The following is a 23,199-nucleotide window of genomic DNA, read 5'->3' on the forward strand; positions in this document are numbered from 1 at the left end:
AGAAATTCATGAAGTAAGCCTAGAGAATGGGGCTATGAAAAAGGTATTTGCTCCTTCCAGAGGGTCCAGTGACTAATAGAATGAGCAATCCTTTTGGTACCTCCATGGGACTAGAGAGCTAGATATTGGAAGTGATGGCCTACCGTGGTAGGGATAACTTGGAAAACTCTCCAGCACCGCACCCTAAGAATAAAAATAAATCAGCAACAGATAGGCCCCCTTAGGGATTATAGGCTCGTACTGATCCCCTTATGTACTATAAACTTCACCCTTTTAAAGTGTACAATTCAAGGGCGCCTGGGTGGCTCAGTCGGTTAAGCATCCGACTTTGGCTCAGGTCATGATCTCACAGTTTGTGGGTTCAAGCCCCACGTTGGGCTCTGTGCTGACAGCTCAGAACCTGGAGCCTGCTTTAGATTCTGTGTCTCTTCTCTCTCTGCCCCTCCCTGCTTGCGCATGCGCACATGCTCTCTCTCTCAAATATAAGTAAGCATTAAAAAAATCAAAGTGTACAGTTCAGTAATTTTTGGTTCTGAGATTGTTTAAAACACACACACCCACCCCCCCCCCACACACACACGTGCGCGCGCGCGCACACACACACACACACACACACACAGAGAGAGAAGAGCAATCCTTTACAAAGTCTTCCAAAAAGTAGGAGGGGAAAACTTCCCAACTCATTCTGAAGGACTAGTGATATCCTGATGTCATAACCAGACACAGGTATCACAAACCAAAAACAAAAAAGACTACAGACCAGTATCTCTTATGTGTATAAACACAAAAACCCTTAACAAAATAATGGCAAACGGAATCCAGCAACATATGAAATGGTCACACTATGACTAAGTGGTATTTATCCTAGGAATGCAAGGGCAGTTTAACAGTTGAAAATCAATCAATGTAATATACCACATTAATAGAATAAAAGGGGAGAAAAATGCATGATAATCCAAATATGTGCAGAAAAAACATTTGATAAAATCTAACACTCTTTCATGATAAAAACACTCAAACTAGTTATAGCAGGGAAGTTCTTCAACATGATAAAGGGCATCTTTGAAAAACACACACCTTAATGGAAAAGGACTGATGTTTTCTCCTTAAGATCAAGAATAAGATAAGATTTTTTGCTTTCAGCATTTCAACATGGTACTGATGGTTCTAGCCAAAAAAATGGAAAGAAAAATAAAGGAATCCTGAATGGAAATAAATAAATAAAACTGTCTCATATTCGTAGAGCATATAATCCTTTATATAGAAAATCCCAAAGAATACACACACACACACACACACACACACACACACAAGAACCAATAAATCAGTTTAGCAGAGATAAGATACAATATCAGTGTTGTACAAAATTGTATTTCTGTGTACTAGCAATGAGCCATCATAGATTGAAATTATGAAAACATTTTCACTTGTAATAGTATCAAAAAGAATGAAGTAATTAGAATAAATTTAACAAGAGATTTATAAACTGAAAAACATAAAACATTGTTGATAATAGAGAAAAATCTATGGGGTGCCTGAGTGGTTCAGCCAGTTAGGTGTCCAACTCTTGATTTAGACTCAGATCATGATCTCACAGTGGTGAGATCAAGCCCCATGTCAGGCTCTGCACTGGGCATGAAGCCTGCTGAGTATTCTCTCTCTCCCTCTGCTCTTCCCCTGCTGGTGCATGTGTGCTCTCTCTCACAAAAAAAAAAAAAAAAAAAAAAAAAAAAAAAAAAATTAAAATTAAAAAAGAGAAAATCTAAATACATTGAGAGGCATTTCTTATTTAAAGACTGGAAAACCCAGTATTGTCAATAGGGCTATTCTCCCAAATTCATCTAGAAATTCAGTGCAATACTTAACAAATTCTAGCAGGCTTTTTTTTTTTTTGTAGAAATTGACAAGTTGGTCATAAATTTTACATGGAAAGACAATGACCAACAATAGCCAAAACAATTTGGAAATAGAACAAATTTGGAGGACTGATGCTCCCTGATTTCATAATTTATTATAGAGCCACTGTAATTAAGATAGTGAAGTATCAAAAGATGAGCCCGTAGTTCAGTGGAACAGAACTATAAGTCCAAAAATAGATTCTTGCATTTATGGTCGGTTGATTTTGATATAGAAGTCAAGACCATTCAAAAGAGAAAGCATAGTTTTTTCACCAATTGGGGCCAAGACAATTGGGTATTCATTTGTCAAAGAAAGAATTTGGGCCCTTACCTTATTATATACACAGACAGTAACTCAAAATAGATCATAGACCTAAGTGTAAGAGTTAAAACCTTGCAAATTGCAGAAGAACAAATTGGACATAATCTTTGTGACCTTGAGTTGAGTAAAACATTCTTGGATACAATGCCAAAAGCACAATCCATGAAAGAAAAAAGATGACAAGTTAGGCTTCAGCAAAATTAAAAACTTTTACACTTCAAAAGACAACAATAAGAAAATGAAAAGACAAACCATAGATTGAGAGAAAATATTTGGAAATTATATATCTGATAAAGGTCTTACATCCATAATACATAAAGAACATTTATAATTCAATATTAAGTCAACTCAAAAAATGGGCAAGAGATGTCAGATATTTTGGTCTGAGTCATTTGGTGAAGGATATAAATAAATGGGTAATGAACACATGAAAAGATGATGAACATCAATAGTCACTAAGGAAATGCAAATTAATACTACAATAAGATACCACTACACTCAAACTAGAATAGGTATAATTAAAAAGACAAGACAATAGTGGGGCGCCTGGGTGGCTCAGTTGGTTAAGCACCCGACTTCGGCCCAGGTCATGATCTCATGGCCTATGGGTTCGAGGCCCACGTCGGGCTCTGTGCTGACAGCTCAGAGCCTGGAGTCTGCCTGGGATTCTGTGTCTCCCTCTCTCTCTCTCTGCCCCTCCCCTGCTCACACTCTGTCTCTCTCTGTCTCCCAATAATAAATAAACATTTAAAAAAATTACAACAACAACAACAAAAAGACAATAGCAATTGTTAGCAAGGATGCAGAGAAATTGGAACCTTTGTGCATTGCTGATGGGAATATAAAATGGTATACCACTCTGGAAAACATTTTGACAGTTTCTTTAAAAGTTACACATAAATTTACCATGTCACCCAGTAATACCATGTCTAAGAATTTATCCATGAGTAAACATATGAGCACTCAAAGACAAGACTGGGAGTGTCATGATATCATTGATGATGCTGCAAATGTTGGAATGACCCAGACATCCATCAAGTTACGAATGGATACATATCATGTGGTATATCCATTCAATGTAATGTTACTTAGTAATTAAAGGAACAAACTTCTGGTAACATGCCACTACACGTATAAAATCAAAACATCATTTTAAGTGAGAGAAGCCAGGCTCAAAGGATTACATATTGTATGATTCTATTTACATAAAATTCTAGAAAAGGTGAATTTATAGAGACAATAATCAGAGGAGTGATTGCCTAGAATGAAAATAAGGATCAACTATAAATAAACAGGAGGGTACTTTCTGGGGGTGATGATAATGTCCTAAAACCAGATTGTCATAAACGTTGCACAACTCTGTAAATTTACTAAAATTGTTGAATTATACACTTATGATGGGTGGATTTTATAGTATGTTATTATACTATATATATACAGTTGTTTGGATTGACTGGTCTCAGCTGGGACATTCTCACTTGAGGACTCTCATGTGATTGCACTCAGATATTGGTAAGGGTGACAGTCATCTGAGGTAATGATTGGGCTGAATTTCCAAGATGGGATTGGATTACTCACATGTCTGTTGACTATTGACTAGTCCATCTAAATATGACCCCTGTATGGGCTTCTTCCAACATGTTTGCTGGATTCGAAGAGAGGAGGAGCTGCCAATCAAGTTAATGGCTCAACCCCAAACACACCTAAAGTGTTACTTAATGCCATTTTCTGTTCATCAGAGCAGTCATGCGGCCTGTCCAGATTCCAGGGGATTAGGAAATAAATGCTCCCTCTTGATGGAAGAGCTACAGGAATACATTTGAGAAGAGTGCAAGGGGTATAAGAGAGAGTGTTGTAGACATCTTTGGAAAAGAACTTATTACATTTATTTCAACTGTTTTTATTACTGTTCTGTGTAAGATATAGTTACTAGGAGTTTGGGTCATTAAAATGTAAGTAGGTAATATACCTTAGATGTCAACAATTTTTAGATGGACGGTAATTTTAGAATATTATTATAGTAGTACTGCCTTGACCTACCAAGAATAGTTGAATATTCTAAATTTTATTTCTTAAATGTTTTTCATTGGGAAAAAGTAATATTTTCCAAAGAATAATATTTCCTGGTCACCATTAGTTAATGATTTTTTAGTATATTCAGTGTATTAAGTTCAGATTATCACTAACGTTTATTGACCATTTATTATATGTAACTTCCAGTAAGATAGATATTGTTATCCATATTTTACAGGGGAAAAAGCTTGCCATTATCAAGTTCTAGTTCTTCTGAAACTCAGTTCCAATAAGTACTCTTAAAAACCCTTTTACTTAGGAAAAAACCCTACATATTGAAAAGTAATCACATCATAACTTTATAACTGAATTAATATTCATACACTGTATTATCACCCCGATTAATAAACCAATGAACGAAATAGTACCAGCACCTCAGAATTTCCCCTCAGGCCCCTCCCAGGTATACCCTCTAAAGATAACATTTTTCTTGCCTTTCATATGTTTTTGAGCTTTTTATAAACAGAATCACAGAGTATGTACCTTGTGTCTGGCTTCCTTCATTCCACACATTTTTAAGAATCATCCATATTGTTGCATATGGCTGTGGTTCATTCTCTTCGCTACCTATTGTTCAGTTGTGTGAATATACTACCATTTATTTCTTCTATTGTTGATGGGTTTGGGGGAAGCTTCCTGTTTCTAAGATTACAAATAGAATGAATATGATTTTTTTTACATGTGAATGAATACTATTTACCTACCAGTGCTGCTTCTCTTTTCCATGAGACTTGGGGAAAAAAATATTATTAATCACATTGGTAGAAATAATTCACAATAAATGATACTATGTTTTCCTTTTTAGATGTGCCTTGATTTCATTCATTTATAATTATGAATTTAGCGTTTTCATAGCTAAAATTCAAACAATTTCACATGTTGCAAATTGCATACGTCAAATTGCTAAAGACAGAATTTTCCTGTTTCTCACTTTGATAAAGAATATCCCCACCCCCACCCCCATTTCTTTCATCCATGAATAGATATATCAGGTGAAATGTCTGTGTTGTCAGACCACAAGGTACCTGGGCCAAATAATCCAGCAAGATACAACTTAATGGTGCCATTAATTTAACCTGAATGCCAGTATGGTTCACTTTATGTGAAGATTTTTTATAAATAATTTTCCTTATAAAACTATGCATATAGTGCAAGTTTTATTCTTCTTACTACTATATGTATTTCTTGAAAGGTGATGAAGACAACACCATTTCCTCAAAACAATCATTCAGCCTCACAGAAGTGCAACATGAAGTGGAAACAGAGAACACAGACTGCAGAAAATTATTTTTGGAAGGTGATACTCACCTAACAGAAGAGGCACAGAATGAACAGCAACCAAATGTAAAAGATAAACTTTCCATATGATTATGTTAAGGTGAAATATAATATTGGTTTAGTACTAGTGTCATTATTTTTGCTCAGAACAAGATTTTTAATAGTATTTTTATTTTTATTTTTTTTTGCTGAAAAGTCATACCATATTAAAGAATACTTTGGGTTAAAAATAATAGTTACAGTTGACCCTTGAATAGTGCTGGTATTAGGAGTGCTGACCCTCCCACACACAGTCAAAAATTCACATATAACTTTTGACTCCTACAGAACTTAACTACTAGTAATCTGCAGTTGATCAGAAGTCTCACTGATCGCATAAACACATATATGTCAGTTCACGCATATCTTGTATGTTGCATGTATTGTATCCTGCATTCTTACAGTAAAGCTAGAGTAAAGGAAATGGTATTAAAAATCATAAGAGGAAATGCTGTATTTACTGTACCAACAGTACCGTGAGTACAGACTATTTATAGTGCTGTCCTGTGAAAACTCCATGTGCAGTGGACCTGCGTCGTTCAAACTCGTGCTGTTTAAGGGTCAGCTGTGCTTCTGAACTCATCATCTGAGAACAACAAAGTGCGTTCATTTTAAAATGAACACATTTTACTTAGTGATACAATAGATATATTACTTTCTATACTGATATTTTCTTAAATTGTGTATGTTAAAGTGTGGGGAACTTGTGCATAAAGCATTAAAAAACAAAATCTGCTTATAATAGCAGTTTTTTGTTTTTGTTTTTAAGTTCAAAATTTAAGATTTTTAGGGGGAAAAAACCATCCATTCCTTACTAGTTAAACTGGTAATAAATGCCAGTATAAGGATAGGAGTCTCTATTATTCTTTGATATGTATAACTTCTAAAAAAAATAATGGACTTTAGATTTGTATAGTGTTTTGGAAATACAGTATTTTTATTTGTAAAAGTACTGTGAAGATTAATAAGTCTTCTTATGCCTAGAAGACATTTTTACATTTTTCTGATAGCATTTTACAAAGAGAAGAACTAGGAAGTACAGATTATGTTTGAGAATAACTTCTGTAGAAAATAATATTGGCCATTTTTTAATGTTCAATTTTAAGTGTTCTCATTTGGATGTGGATTTAACAATATTTTTTAAAAGGTGAGGTTGAGTTGGTTTGTGTTTTTCCCCCCTATATGTACAGATTGAACAGGAAGCATCACTGGACCTGATTTTAATAGAAGATTATGATTCCTTAATAGAGAAGATGAACAACTGGAATTTTCAAATATTTGAAGTTGTTGAAAAAATGGGAGAGAAATCAGGAAGGATCCTTAGTCAGGTTTGTTTAAAATCTCTACTTTTTTATCATAAATTAATTTTTCCTTGGATCTTTATAAAACACGAACTCTAAAAATGTATAATGTTGGTTTAGACACAACTTCAACATTGTTCACTTAATTATTTTTCTCACAAATGAAGTTTTCAGTAAAAAATTTGAGAAGATATATATACATATATGTGTGTGTGTATAAACCCATATATAAAAATAATTATGTATAATTTTATTTGAATAAATGAAAATATTAAATATAAATTTAAAATATTAAAATAAATTTTAATTGAATAAATGAAAAGTAGTTTTTTGGCCTGTATTAATGGGGTTTAATTTTACTACAGAATAAAGATTTACTTTATACTGAAGCCTGAGGTTGAAGAGGACATAAAATGTGAGCTAGTTCTAACCACTGAAACTTAGGCTTCATTTCTGTCACCTGCCTCCCCGTACTTTCCCAAAGGCCAAATGGTTCGTTTCATGCTAGAGCCATGGAAAAATAGTTCCTTGTTACCACCCAGACTCAAGGTTCCCCTGAGGGGTTCATACAACAGCATCAGATTAACCTTCTCAAAATATCACTCTCATTATCTTCCAGGTATCATATTTATGAAATGTACAAACATAAGGATAATTTATGTGGCGGGCATACAGTTTCACCTCACTGAAGTCTTTAGGGACAAAAATGTAATAAATATATTGTTTGGACTTCTGTTAAGGACTAGAGTAGAATAGAATGCATGTGCCCTTTAATAAATTGTAAATAAAAAAACTAAAGGGAAGAATAGAAAAATTTTAAAGCTGAGACATGTGATAGTTTTCTTTGGTTTTCAAGGGCTTCAGGGTTATGTCTTCCTTTTTAATGTTTTGAGAAGAATTTATTGTAGGAAAGTTTTTAATAAATTATTAACTTAAAGACATATACATGGTAACATCCCCAAATGCAAATCACAAAAACATAGTCTACTCAACTGCAAATAGAAATCCTGATTTTTAAAGTGAATTTTATTTTAATTGACATTTAGGTTATGTATACCTTATTTCAAGACACTGGTTTATTGGAAATATTTAAAATTCCCACTCTACAGTTCATGAACTATTTTCATGCATTAGAAAATGGCTACCGAGACATTCCTTGTAAGTATTAACATATCTCATTATTTAAATTCAAATAATGCTGGTTTTGAAACTATTATTTTTCCCTTCAGATACTCTCTTAAACACTTTTTAAATTACATATTTGAAAATATTTTAAATAGGGATTTAAAAAGTAATCTGTATGCTACTACCTAGAGTTAACTACTGTTATTTTGGTATATATTCTTCAAGATTTTTTCTTATTTTTCATAAAGTTAATCATAATACAGACATATTTATAATGGGTTTTTCCCTTAATTATTACCTGGTGTACAACTTTCTGTGTTAATAAGTATTCATCTGGGTTCCTTGTCTTTTAAAATATTTGGTAATTAAGTAAGTCAAGAGTTTCAGAAAAATCTTGACTTTAAAATATTTAAAATTTATCCATAAAATTTCTATATTTAACTGTCTCCTGACTTATGGAATAATTTCTAATGGCTCTTTGATTTATGGTAAAATATAATTTGAATTTTATATTAGGAAAAGATACAGTTTATATGTTGATACATTCTACAATTTTCCTTCATATGGACACATTTTGGGAAATCACTACTATAAACAGAGAGCAGATTTTTCTTAAGTTGGCATAACTCATTAATTGGGATGATAATGTGGCTTCTATGTACCATAATTTCCACTTACAAAATATGCATTTCAAAAAGTGAATTTTATAAATAGAATAAAGTGATACTTTAAAATGAACTTCACAGGAAGGGGAATGGAAAGAAAGAGGCAGTAGAGTCTTCACTATCAGCTCCCATTAGGATACATTAGTTAAGAAAAGAGTCTCTGGGGCACTGGGTGGCTCAGTCAGCTGAGTGTCCAGCTTCAGCTCAGGTCATGACCTCATGGTTTATTAGTGCAGGCCCCACATCAGGCTAGCTATCAGCGCACAACCTGCTTCTGATCCTCCATTCTCGTCTCTCTGTTCCTCCCCCACTTGCGCTCGCTCTCTCTCTCTCTCTCTCTCTCTCTCAAAAATAAAACATTAAAAAAAAAAAGTGTCTCTGGATCTAACTTTTCTAAACTTTAGTTCCCAAATTTGTAAGTGGAAATAACAATAGTTCCTACCCCATAGTTAATGATAAGATAAGCCGTGTAAAGCGTGTTTCAGAATTCCTGGCACATAGTAAATGGTCAATAAAAGGTGTTGGCTGTATTAATAATTAAGTTCCTTGCAGATTGACATCATGTCCTAGCAGTAGGCTGAATGTTAGTAGTATCACCTGCTGATTCTACATGGTACTCATTAAATATTTGTTGAAATGTTGAACTTTTATTGAATATCCATTATTCAATGATTTATGAATTTTTCATGAAGATTATATCATTTAGTCTTTGCTGGAAAGTTTGTATTCTCTACCTTCATAGGTGAGAAGTAAAAACTCAGAAGAATCATTCCCAAGATCATAAAACTAGAAATTGGAAAGCTGGCTTTCAGTTGCAGGCCTTGCCCTTTCAGATAGTGATATTTCAGTGAACCAATGTTTTCTTGATTATGTACTATGTCTCAGACACTGTTCTGGATGTTTTCATATATACCATTTAACACTTAATCCTTATAGTAGGCCTGAGAGGTATAGTTATATATAGCTCATCTTTTTTTTTTTTTTTTTTTTTTTTTTTGATGTACATGTGTTGGAGGAGTGGGGGGTGAGGAGTTCAAGTATCCAGAATTTGTAACTGTTATCTGTGTGCCAAAACTTTTGTGTGCAAACATGGGTGTCCATAATCCAGACACTATTTACATAAGATTTTTAAAGCTACAAAATACCAACTGTAAGTAAATTTTCCAATGCCTTTCAATTGGCCCTTGTTACTTGCCTTCTCTTTGACTGTCTTACTATGTTTTCATAGTATATGTGAAAGTTTTTAAAAGAGAACTTTTTAACACATCAAGAGACTTGAAAAAATAGGATGAAAACAAGGGTGCCTGGCTGGCTCAGTCAGTAGAGCATGCAACTTTTTTTTTTTTTTTTTACATTTATTTATTTTTGAGAGACAAAGTGCGACAGTGCACGAGTGAGGGAGAGGCAGAGAGAGAACAGAATCCAAAGCAGGCTCCAGGCTCTGAGCTGTCAGCACAGAGACTGACACGGGGCTCAAACCCATGAACCGTGAGATCATGACCTGAGCTGAAGTCGGACACTCAACCGACTGACTGAGCCACCCAGGCGCCCTGAGCATGCAACTCTTGATCTCAGGGTCGTGAGTTCAAGCCCCCTGTTGGAGAGTGAGCCTACTGGAAGGAAGGAAGGAAGGAAGGAAGGAAGGAAGGAAGGAAGGAAGGAAGGAAGGAAGGAAGGAAAAGAAAAATATAATTGTGGGAAATTATTCTAAGCCATACATTTTACTTATGAGGATATAGTAAAATAGAAAATTATTGTATTTTTTAAAATGTCCTATGTTAAACTCAACAGAATGATCATTTTTATAAAATATTTTGGTGACTTTAGATCACAATCGTATACATGCCACAGACGTCCTACATGCAGTTTGGTATCTGACAACCCGGCCAATTCCTGGTTTACAGCAGATCCACAATGATCATGCAACAGGAAACGAAACAGGTACTTCCTTCTAGAAATCTTCCTTTTAATTATTTGTCTAGAAATAATAAATCAAGCAATCTCATTTCATTACCTCTATTCTTTTAAAATTTTCAAAAAGTAACCTTTGGTACATAAAAAGGACTATGTAAATTTTGATGCATAATACATGCAAATTAGGAAACATGACTCACCTTAAGAGCTAGGTTAAGGTCCAATACTGTTGGATCTTACCATGTTTCTTTCCTGTGACCCATCCTGGTGCTTGCTATCCCAAATATTATGATAATCCATTTCTTTGCACTTTTCTTTCAATTCTTTTGTTTGTTTTAGGTATATCATGTAAGTTTAAAATGTATAACATTCACAATGAAAGCAGACATACTTAAAAGCTTCATATAAACATTTAAATGATATTAAAAACCTTTCATAACATTTAAGTTTTGCCCTCCAAAAAAGCTAATTCTCCTCATCATAAATATAATTAATTATACAAATGTAATGAATTATAACATGGTTCTCTTACTCTAGCTTGTAAAAGAGGGGAGAGTTACTCCAGTGAGATACACACACACATACATACATACATACATACATACATACATACATACATACCAGGACAGAATTTGCTTAGTTACAAATGCTTGAGAACTATTTCCATACTAATCAGTGTAAATGTCATAGATTTGGCCATTGCTTTATAGTCTTTGGTAGTTGAGTCCAAAGTACTGCCATTATTTTTCTGCCATTCCATATTTACTCTTTTTTAGTGCTCTTTGTTCTTTCTAATAGTCATTTTCTTTAGCTTTTGTGTTTGTGGATGTATTGATTTTCTTAGAAGAATATTTTCATATCTTAGCACATTTGAAGATACCATTCCATCCATTTCTGACTTCTATAGTTTCTATTGACGAATTGGCCTTCAGTCTTATCTCTCCTGAAAATTAATATGTCCGTTTTCTCTTTGCTGTTGGCTTTTAGCATTTTTGACTATTATGTACTCAGGTGATTTTCTTTGTAGTCATTCTGCTTGGAGTTCAGTGAGCTTCTTGAATATGTTGATTAATAGCTTTTATTGGTTTCAAAATGTGCTCAAAATTCTTCCAGCCTCTCTCCATCATCCAATTCCAAAGCTTTCACATTTTTAGGTTTTTGTTACAACAATATACCACTTCCAGGCACAAAAGTCTGTATTAGTTTCCTATTGCTGCTGTAATGCCACAGACTTAGTGGCTTAAAACAGCACAGATTTACTATGTTACAGTTCTGGAGGTCAGAAGTCCAAAATAGATCCAGCTGGGCCAACCCAGAGTGTCAGCAAGATTGTGTTCTTCCTAGAGTCTCTTTCCTTGCTTCCTCCAGTGTCTAGAAGCCACTTGCCATTCCATGGCTCATGTCTCTGAAGAAGGGACAGCACTATAGCCTCTTCACGTCTCTCTCTGAGGAAGGGACTCAAAGGCTTACAGTAACAGGATGTTGAGAGGGGTTGATCATGTGATCATCTTCCCCACACCTAACTGAGTGTTGGAAGTTGTCCCCTTTTGCCAAGGTAATGAGAACATTGCAGCACTAATTCCTGGAGTAATAAAATGTCACACTGGTCCACCAATCACCATAGGGGCTTATGGAATTTAGGTGATAAAAGGACTTTTGGCCTGGGCCCACCTCATAAGTATCAGTTCTCTGAACCCACCCATCTGAATGCATAGTTCAAATAAACATACTGAGCAACTGGGCAGAACCCCTCCATTAATTCCTCAGTCTTTGCAGAGAGCACCATCATGGTAAAAAGGGTCAAATGGAATCCCCTGAAATTGCCTCATTCTAACAAAGTAGTGAACCAAAGCAACACCATATTACTGGATGGATTGCATCCAGAAATTAGTGCCATTATGAAATACTTGATAGGTGCAGAATTTGTGATTTCCATCATGTTGCCATTCGTCTTGGTATTTTGACTTTTACACAAGATGAATGGATCTTGGGAAATGATGGTAGATTATTCTAAATTTCATCAGGTGGTGATTCCAGTTGCCACAGTTACTCCAGATATGATCATCTTTTGAATAAGTCAACCTAACTTATAAAGATTCTGTACCAGGTTGGGTGATTGATTTTGTCGGATCCTTATTATCAAGAGGAGATAAGGTTCCTACTGTATGTGAGAGGATGTATATCAGTAACCTAGGGGATTTTTTTGGTCTTCTTGGTACTCCTATGTCCAATGACAAAAGATAATGAAAAACTACTAATCCAGTATCGTAGGATCACAATAGTGCAGAGCCTTGAAAATATAGGTCATTCCACTAGGCAAAGAACCATGATCAGTAGAGATGCTAGCTGAGGACAAAGGGAAAACGGAATGGGTAGTGGAATAAGAAAATGATAACTCTGAACTATAGCTATGTGACCAGTCACAGAAGTGAAGTCTATAATAGCCACATGTATTTTTCCTCATTGCCATGTATTTATTTTTCCTCATTGCCATGTATTTATTTTACATACTTGTTAATAAACAAGTTTTTTCTTTCTTTCTCATTCTCCTACCACCCAATGTTGATGGACATTTGGGTTCTTTCTACTTTGGGGCTGTTATGAATACTGCTATGAGTATTCATGTACTAGTTTTTGTGTGGATATATGTTTTCATTTCTCTTGGGCATACACCTAGCTGTGGAATTGCTGGGTCATAAGGTGATTCTGTGGTTAACAGTTTGAGCATCTGCCAAACTGTTTTCTAAGAGGGCTACACTATTTATATTCTCATCAACAATGTATGAAGATTCCTTTTTTTTGTCACTTGTTATTCTCTTTTTAAAAAAATTTTTTTATTTATTAAAAAAATTTTTTTTAACCTTTATTGATTTTTGAGACAGAGCATGAACGGGGGAGGTTCAGAGAGAGATGGAGACACAGAATCTGAAACAGGCTCCAGGCTCTGAGCTGTCAGCACAGAGCCCGACGTGGGGCTCAAACTCACGGACTGTGAGATCATGACCTGAGCCAAAGTCGGACGCTCAACCGACTGAGCCACCCAGGCGCCCCTGTTTATTTATTTTTGAGAGAGAGAGAGCACAAGGAGGGGAGGAGCAGAGAGAGAGGGAGACACAGAATCCAAAACAGGCTCCAGGCTCCAAGCTATCAGCACAGAGCCTGATGTGGGGCTCGAACTCACAAACCGTGAGATCATGACCTGAGCCGAAACCAGATGCTCAACCAACTGAGCCACCCAGGCACCCCAGTTATTATCTTTTTGATAGCCGTTCTAGTGACTCTGAAGTGGTATTTCATTGTGGTTTTCATTGCATTTACTTAATGGCTACTAATGTTGAATGCCTTACTATGTGTATATCTTCTGTGAAGAAATGTCTATTCATGTCATCCATTTTTAAATTTGGTCATTTGTCTTTTTATTACTGAGCTGTAAGAGTTCTTTGTATATTTTGAATATAAGTCCCTTATCAGATTGATTTGCCCCTATTTTCTGCCATTCTGTGAGCTGTCTTTTTACTTTCTTGATAGTGTCTATTGAAGTACAAAAAGTTTTAATTTTGATGTTTAATTTATCTAATTTTTCTTTAGTTGCTCATGCTTCTGGTATCATGTCTAAGAAGGGTTTTGCCTCACCTAAGATCATGAAGATTTACCCTACGTTTTCTTCTAAGAGTTTCTTAGTTACAGCCATTAAGTTTAGGTCTATGACCCATTGGAACTAATTTGGGGGGATGGATAAAGGAAGAGATCTAACATTCTTCTGCACATGGATATCCAGTTGTCCCAGAACCATTTGTTGAAAAGAGTTCTTTATATATTCTCCACATAGTCGGCCCTTAAATGTTATTAAATGAGTTTCTACCTTAAAAAATTATGAGCATTAAATGAAACGACATGTATGAAAGAATCTAGCATCATACATGGCACATAGATAACTCTCAACAAGGTCTTGACACCCTTCTACAAAATCAGTTGGCCATAAATATGAGGGTTTATTTCTGGATTCTCAGTTTTATTTTATCGATTTGTATGTCTGTCCTTATGCTGGTACTACGTTATCTTCATTACTAGAGCTTTGTTAGTAAGCTTTGAAATTGTAAGTTTAAGTACTCCAACTTTGTTCTTCTTGTTCAAGATTGTTTTGGCTATTCTGGATCTCTTGTATTTCCATATGAATTTAAATTCAGCTTGTGAATTTCTATAAATAGCTAGGATTTTGATAGGGATCGTGTGGAATCTGTAGATCATTTTGGGGGAGTATTGCCACTTTAACAATACTAAGTCTTCTGGTCCATGAGCATGGGTATTTTTTCCACTTATTTAAGTCTTCTGTAATTTCTTTTAACAGTATTTTTTAGTTTCCAGAATACTAGTTTTGTACTTTTGTTAAGTTTATTCCTTAGTATTTTATTCTTTTTGATGCCAGTGTAAATAGAATGGTTTTCTTGGGCTTAGTTTTTGATTATTCATTGCTAGCATATGTAAATACAGTTGATCTTTTTGCATAAAATGATTTTTTAGATCTTGCAACCTTGATCATCTTTATTAATTCTAATAGCTTTTTAGTGGATTTCTTAGGATTTTTCTATATATAACTTCATGTCACTTATAAGTAGAGATAGTTTTACCTCTTTGTTGTGTGTTGGTCTCAGCCTGTCAATAACCAGGGCTGTGGCTGGACCAGCCTTTGTGGTTATTATGACTGCAAGATGCCCTTTAGCAATAACCACCACGCAACTTTGAAAAAATAAAGGTTTATTATAAGAATTAAAAATTACACAGCATAGCTGGGACCACATAGCAAGGTCACAGGGGGAGAGAGCATGTGCACAAGCATGCATGCAAGTGGATACACCTGGGGTTCTGCTTTTTATTGGGGTCAAGGTTGGCGGTTTCACTGGCTCACTCTTTATTGGTGAATTTAAAACATAAAAGCAGGAACTTAAAGCATGGGTAGAGAGAAAACCAGCAACCCAGATGATCAGTTATTGAAATCAAGATTTCTAGAAGTGGCCTGGCTTTTTATCTAGACAGGTGGCTGACAGGGTATTTCTTTGAGATAGCCATTTTTATAGTAGATGCCTCTTTGAAATGGATGCTTTGGAGATCAAAGCTTAATCCAGGCACTTATGTTACAAAAAGGGGGGAAAAAGCTGTCAAGAGTTTTTTCCAGTCTGGTTGTCTTTTGCTGAGGCCTCCTTTTAGATTAATCAGCAAATTAAAAGAATCACCATTTTCTGAAAGAAAGTAAACAAGTGGAATCTGTAATAGTTACGTTTAATTGTCCTTGCCAGCCATTTTATTTTTCACACTATTACTTTCACGTTTAACCAAACAACAAAGAAACATCAATATATTAAGATCCTAATGTATCAATTCTAAGTAATTACTGAGTTTAAAAGGATGTCTTTTGCTATTTTTGCTATTTTATATATATACATTTATAATTCTATAGGAAATCCAGAATGCATATAATGTACATAAACTAATTCAAATTATTGGCTGATATTTATAACTAAAATCTTATTAGAAATTTGAATGTTTAGGGGCACCCAGATGGCTCAGTCGGTCACATGTCCACCTTTGGCTCAGGTCGTGATCTTGCAGTTTGTGAGTTCAAGCCCCGTGTTGGGCTCTGTGCTGACAGCTCAGAGACTGGAGCCTGCTTTGGATTCTGTCTTCCTCTCTCTCTGCCCACCCCTCCCCCCCCCACCTCCACTCACACTCTGTCTCTGTCTCTCTCAAAAATAAAAATAAACATTAAAAGTGTTTTTAATTAAAAAGAAATTTGAGTATTTAAATATATCTTTATCCATACATTTAACTGTCTTTTTAAAAGTTCTAGTGGGGGTGATTCTAAACCTCAATTTAAATATATAAACAGCATAAAAATGAGGTATCTTTATAATTATCACTAGTGTGTATTAAAGTTATGTTAAATTCATGTGATGGCAAATATTTTGAGTGAGATAAATTATGATCAAGATTGTTTTAGGGGCGCCTGGGTGGCTCAGTCGGTTAAAGCGACTGACTCTTGGTTTCGGCTCAGGTCATGATCTCGCAGTTTGTGAGTTTGAGCCCCACGTTGGGTGGGCTCTGTATTGACAGTATGGAGTCTGCTTGGGATTCTCTGTCTCCTCTCTGCCCCTCCCCAGCTCGCTCGCTCATTCTTTCTCTCTCAAATAAATGAACTTAAGGAAAAAAAAAAAAAGAGCATTTTGGACTTTGACAGGCCAGGACATTATTCCTAGTTTCCACTGATGAAGACAATGAATGAAATTTTGTATCTCTTTAATATCTTTGTGGTTTTATTTGCTGTCTAGTCTAAATATGGCTTATTTTTTCTTTTTTGTACTTTAAGATTATTTTAGCAAAAGTAGAGAATGACCATTTAAATAGATAAAGGCACTAAAATACAAAAACAATTTAAGAAATCAATAGTGTAAGATATTAAGACACTGAAGAAAGCATAGCGCTGATAGTGAAAATATTGGTTCTAACTGGAGGATAAAAAGAGAATTATGTTAAATGAGACATTCCTCAGTTTTTGATGTGTTTTCATTTTCCATAATTTTTCTTGCCATCATCTTGTAAGGGGCTTCATGGAAGGAAAAAGAGAAGGGGAAGAGTTGTAGTCTGGGCTACAAATGAAATGTAATCTTTCTGGATAAGATTTGAAATGCATCTATATTGAGAAGCTTAGTTTGTTAATATATTAAATTCCTAAATCTCCATACTGTTTTCATGAAATTTTATTCTCCAGATTGCTTTTTTCCTGTTACTTCCTATGCCCTGGCCATTATCTCTAGCCCTTAAATAACAAATGTTTAGAAACTGGAGGTTTAAAAAATTTTTATTAGCCTAAGTAAGAGAGCATCATAAAGATCTCAGAATGTCTCATAAAGCAAGTGACTTCAGCATCACGTTTAATATTGTTTGTCTCTAGTAGCATGTATGTTGGAAATAAAAGACTGTTGTAAGTCCTTGTTTATAAATAGAGTTTCTTTCTTTGATTAGTCAATAAGTAAGCTAAATAATCTTATTTCCAATGGGGAATCCTGTCCTTAGTCTCATTGTAAGTGAGTCTCATTGTAAGTGTAATGCTGGTGTATTTTGCTTGTTCCTCAGATTCGGATGGTAGAATGAACCCTGGGCAAATTGCCTACATTTCTTCGAGGAGCTGCTCTATTCCAGATGAGAGCTATGGGTGCCTTTCTGCAAACATTCCTGCACTGGAATTGATGGCTCTCTACGTGGCAGCTGCCATGCATGATTACGATCACCCAGGGCGGACAAATGCATTTCTAGTGGCTACAAATGCCCCTCAGGTAGGAAATATTTTCTTAGAAAGTTTAAAAAGCAATTCTCAAATGTTACAACCATGTTGTCGATCCTTTTGTTAAACCATCCTTCACTCCAGTCAGAGAGCCATTCCATGTACATTGTAATTAATCGGATTTTAACACATGACATTGGCATGATTGACATGACGTGTGCTCAAGAATTAAGAAGCCATTACCGTCTTCCACTGGAAAATAAAATGTTCAGGAAAGAGTGACTGTTTTATGAAATTCTGGAATTCTTGTCAATATTTTTCCCTTTGGTCAAATTGATGAGGCTGACTAGATGGAAAACTTACTCTTCCTTCTTCCTTTCTATGGCTAAAAACCTAATGATGAAGAACTATCATTTTTGTTGTTTTCCTCTTTTGCCCTTAATACTCAGACTCTAAATCTCTTTTCTAGTACCACATTGTTTTTGTATCCAATACAGCTGATGAGGTGCAAGATTCCTTTATGGTCAAAATTTTCACAGAACGTAGGAGTTGCCAACAAATGGATACTGTAATGGCAGTAGCTTTACCTAACATTAGGACTTGGGACTAAATCCTTGGTTTTAAGTGGTCGTGGGTGTTTGTTTAGGCTGGCGATTCCTGAAATGTCATCTTCATGCTTGTAACTGCGTGCCTTACAAAGAACAAATCGTCAGTTGGCTGAATTTCTTACGTCTTCACTTCACTGCTCTATGTATAAACCTCACTTCTGATTTTTTTCGTCTTCAGTAGTCATCCTCTTTGTCACTTCTCTTTCACACACTCTCACTCTTTAAAATATAGGAGATAGATTCTCTAGACAGAACAAGAATAGGACTCAGAGACAAGAGAGAGAGGGTTAAAAATGTTACGAAACTCACTTCTCCAATGGGACTTTATTAATAGCTCATGTTTTCCACAGATAACTTTTTAAAGAATTTTCATCGAGGGGCACCTGGGTGGCTCAGTCGGTTAAGTGGCCGACTTCAGCTCAGGTCATGATCTCGTGGTCTGTGAGTTGGAGCCCCATGTCGGGCTCTGTGCTGACAGCTCAGAGCCTGGAGCCTGCTTCTGTTTCTGTGTCTCCCTCTCTCTCTGCCCCTCCCCCATCCGCGCTCTGTCTCTCTCTGCCTTTCAAAAATGAATAAATGTTTAAAAAAATTAAAAAAAAAAGAATTTCCATCGAGATATAATTATTTGCACTCTAAGAATTATGAACTAAGGAGCACATATTTCCTCATTTGCTGTACCAGTCCCACAGGAAGCCTGTGCATTGTCTCTTGCCTCACGCCTCATCATCTTTGACAACCCTGGTCCCGTCGTGAGTCAAAGAGCTGGGCACAGGTGGCACAATGCAGAAAGCACTGGTCTTGAGATCAAGAGACCTGAGTTTGACTTCTTATTACCAAGTTACTAGCTGTGTGACCTTAGATAAGTCACCCTTGTGTCCCTGAACCTCAAAATATGTACCGAATCTGATTAAAGGCAAAGAGATCACATACGAGAAGTTTTCTACTATTTCATATGTTTGAGAGGCTCCCGAATCAGATATCATGTAGATGGAAATTACTTGCTGTTCACTCTTGGCTTGACGTCTTTCATTAGCTTTGAGTATAGGTGAGTCAGACTTACTTATTACCTCTCCTCCAAAGGATATGGCAAGTGAGAGAATCTCAGTGTTATTTCTCTCCCATGCAGATAAACCAGTAATGCATGAATATAATTTATACAAGTTATATGCTCAAAATGGTTGTCCTAATCAAAATAAAAATATGAAGTCTGGATATAGTATGAGTAACACACGTTATTTCTAACTTCTCATCGCTAAGGATGGCCAAATGATGAAGTGATGGGAGGTGTCAGAATAGAAAGGAAATTGATAGGGAATTCAGTTACTGGAAAAGGATAGCCTTCCAACCAGTCTCCTTGCTTATGTCTGACTCCCTTTCAGTCTGTTCTCAACTCCTAGGAGCCAGAGTAACACTGTTTAAATGTGAGTTACATCACTTTCTGTTCCAAAACCTCCAGGGGCTTTCACTCCACTCCTAGTAAAAGTCATTGTAATGGCTCAGAAGGTCATATGTGATTTAGCTCCTACTAATTTTTCCGTCTTTATTCACCCAGGTCCAGCCTCCTTGGCCTCCTTGCTATTTTCTCCTGTATCCTAGGCACACTGCACACTCCCTTCTGAGAGCCTTTGCACTTTCTGCCCTCCCTGCCGGGAGTGTCTTGCCCCACACATCTGTACAGCTCACTCTGTCACCTCCTTCCATTGAAAATTTCAAAAGCCCCTTTCTGACACTCATGAGGTTCCTTCCCTGCTTTATTTCTCTCAGCAGCAGTGCTCATTCAGCATGCTGTGTATTTGGTTTATTGCCTGTCTCTCCTCAGTGGAATATGTCTTCATGAGACCAGGGATTTCTGTCTTTTAGTCCCTAATACCTAGAATAGTACCTAACACATAAAAGTCGTTTAGTAAATATTTGTTGAATGTTGAAGGATGCCTGATTTCTTTGCTCTGCAGGACCGCTAGCTTGTCTGAAATATATTCTGTTCTTCCTAAAGTAATGAGATGCACGAGACCTTGTTCAGCTAGCACATGTGAGATAAGGACTCTTCTGTGAAAGTGTGCGGCGTGTTTATTAGGTAATAAAGTAGGTTCTTTCGTCTTGGGAAGCTCAGTGGGTCTAATTAGGCCATGATTAGTGAAAAATGTTGTAGCTCCAGTGGCAGTGTGCAATACCATCAACTGGATCAAACCTTCTTCGTTCTCATGGTAAGGAAAGTATGCTGGAAAGACACAGGAGGATTATTTTAAGTCCTTGCCATGAAAGAAGGTGAAACATTTAGCCAGGGTTATCCTGGGGAGATGTCAGTATTAAAATTCTAAGAGATTTCTGAGCTGTTTCCAGATGAAAAGCTGGCTGAAAGATGGAAATTAGCGCTTGAGATTAGAGTTTCAGAATATCTTGATGATATTTGGGGTAAAAGGAAACAATTTCTTAAATAATTTTTAATGTTTTTACTTTTGAGAGAGACTGTGAGCAGGAGAGGGGCAGAGAGGAGGGGGACAGAGGATCTGAAGCGGGCTCTGCGCTGACAGCAGAGAGCCTGATGTGGGGATCGAGCTCCCTAACCATGAGATCATGACCTGAGCTTGGATGCCTAACTGACTGAATCACCCAGGCACTCTGGAAACAAAATTTTAAGTTGAGATTTGTAATTCCAAGACAGTCATAAATGTTTTGTCCCCTCAAAGTATGGACCAAGATACTGACTAAACACACATGCATCTGACTCCTCATTACAACAGAGAAAAGAATAGGTGGGGAAGGGTATTATCAGAAGATGAAAGAATTTTCCAGAAGTTTTCATTTCTGGGAAATGAAAAATATTGAGAGATAAAAGCATACTAGAGGGGGCTACAGCCAAAGTGGAACCCTACAGAGACTTCTGATGCCATTTGCCCCAGCTTGCTCTGCGCGCGCACACACACACACACACACATACATGAACGTGTGCCTGTGGGCCCCCAACCCCTATACACGTACACTCTACATCTTTAAGTAAAGCTACTGCAATCCTGCATTTACCTCCAGGCAGAAAACTCCTTTCTCAGACATTGAAGGAAACTTCCAGGAGAGAATAAGAATTACTAGTGTAAGTATTAGTACTCCACATTCTCATTCTGGAAACCTAACAGCTGGCACCTGGTCTCATAGCTCTAAGGCAAAACCTGCTGAGTAACAGACCCCGTCCACATTCACAGACTTCTTACTCATCCTTCCCAATTAAAGAGGCGACTCGACAACAAAACATACACAAGCGAACCTAGAATTCTTGTTTTTTAAATATCAACAGATAACTAAGGATTAGTAGACATGAACCATTAACCAGTAGCTTGGAAAGAAAAGGCTAAAATGGACAGAGTAACCAAATACAGGGGAAAAAATCCAGGGAATAGAAAAACCCTTAAGTTTTTTAAAAGGTATTCTCAGAATTTGAGAAATACTGCATCCCTAAGAACAAGAAGCTATGAGAAAGGAAGCATCAGAGAACAAGTTAGATCTCTTAGAAACTAAAAATATTACTGCAAAATTTTTAAAAATGCAACACAAGCCCTGGAAGTAAACTCCAGGTAATGTCTCCCAGAATGCAGGCTGAAAAGATAAAGAGGTGGAAAATGTAGGGATGGGGGAAAAATGGGGCACAGTGGACCAGGTCAAGAACTGACCATGGGGAGTTGCAGAAAGAGACAGGTCGTTGGATTGAAGGGGTTCTCCATGTGTCAGGGAGGCTGAATGGGGGGAAAGAACACGAAAAACCTGTACATGGGGTGCCGTGGTAAAATTTCAGAGTAACAAAGGTTTTCTTTACAAAAGGAATTCCTGAGAGAATGATAACAGCACACTTATAAAAGAACAAAAATCCAGCTGGCATTGTATTTCAGCAACAGTGGATGCTCAAGAGTACTGGAATAAAGTTTTCAAAATTCTAAGGGAATTCATTTATTTGTACAACAAACATCAGGTGCCCACTGTGAGAGAGGTGCTATTCTAGGCATTATTATTGAACAAAGCAGGCAAAAAAAAAAAGTTCTGCCTCTGTACAACTTACATTCTGGTAAAGCAAGAAAAACAAGATAATAGAGCGTGTCTGGGTGGCAGAGAGATGATGAGGTTGTAAGTGCTGGGAAAGAACTAACACAGCGGAGGAAATGGGAAGTGCTGCTGTAAAGATGATTTTCAGGTTTTCTGATTTCTGGTTATTTTCGAGATTTCTGTATCAAGCTAAGCTACAGCCGAGCATTAAGAGCAAAATAAAGAGAATCTCCGACATACGAAGATTTTTTAAACAAGATTAAATAAGGCATGTACCTGTTCATCCTTAGAAAGTTACTTAAAAAAGTGTCTTAGCAAAACAAAGGTGACAGGGAAGGCAAAGGATCTCAAAAGATACAGGATTGCCAGAAATTTTAGAACCCCAGATCTTTGGGGTAAAGGGATCCCAAAATGACAGCTATTTATCATGACTTTTTTTTTTTTTTTTTTTTTTTCATTTTTTTTTTTTCAACGTTTATTTATTTTTGGGACAGAGAGAGACAGAGCATGAACGGGGGAGGGGCAGAGAGAGAGGGAGACACAGAGTCGGAAACAGGCTCCAGGCTCCGAGCCATCCGCCCAGAGCCCGACGCGGGGCTCGAACTCAAGGACCGCGAGATCGTGACCTGGCTGAAGTCGGACGCTTAACCGACTGCGCCACCCAGGCGCCC

General features: G+C 36.5%; 1 protein-coding gene across 1 annotated transcript in view; it reads left to right on the forward strand.

Moving 5' to 3' along the window:
- Positions 1-23,199, forward strand: part of PDE3B (phosphodiesterase 3B) — a 175,220-nt gene that overhangs the window by 141,107 nt on the left and 10,914 nt on the right. The window contains exons 8-12 of the mRNA XM_030332778.1: positions 5,486-5,637; positions 6,801-6,938; positions 7,958-8,069; positions 10,529-10,642; positions 17,744-17,943. Of these exons, the coding sequence (XP_030188638.1) occupies positions 5,486-5,637; positions 6,801-6,938; positions 7,958-8,069; positions 10,529-10,642; positions 17,744-17,943 (716 nt within the window). The remainder of the gene's footprint in view (positions 1-5,485; positions 5,638-6,800; positions 6,939-7,957; positions 8,070-10,528; positions 10,643-17,743; positions 17,944-23,199) is intronic.

This window comes from Lynx canadensis, chromosome D1, assembly GCF_007474595.2.
Source record: "Lynx canadensis isolate LIC74 chromosome D1, mLynCan4.pri.v2, whole genome shotgun sequence".
Lineage (NCBI taxonomy): Eukaryota > Metazoa > Chordata > Mammalia > Carnivora > Felidae > Lynx > Lynx canadensis.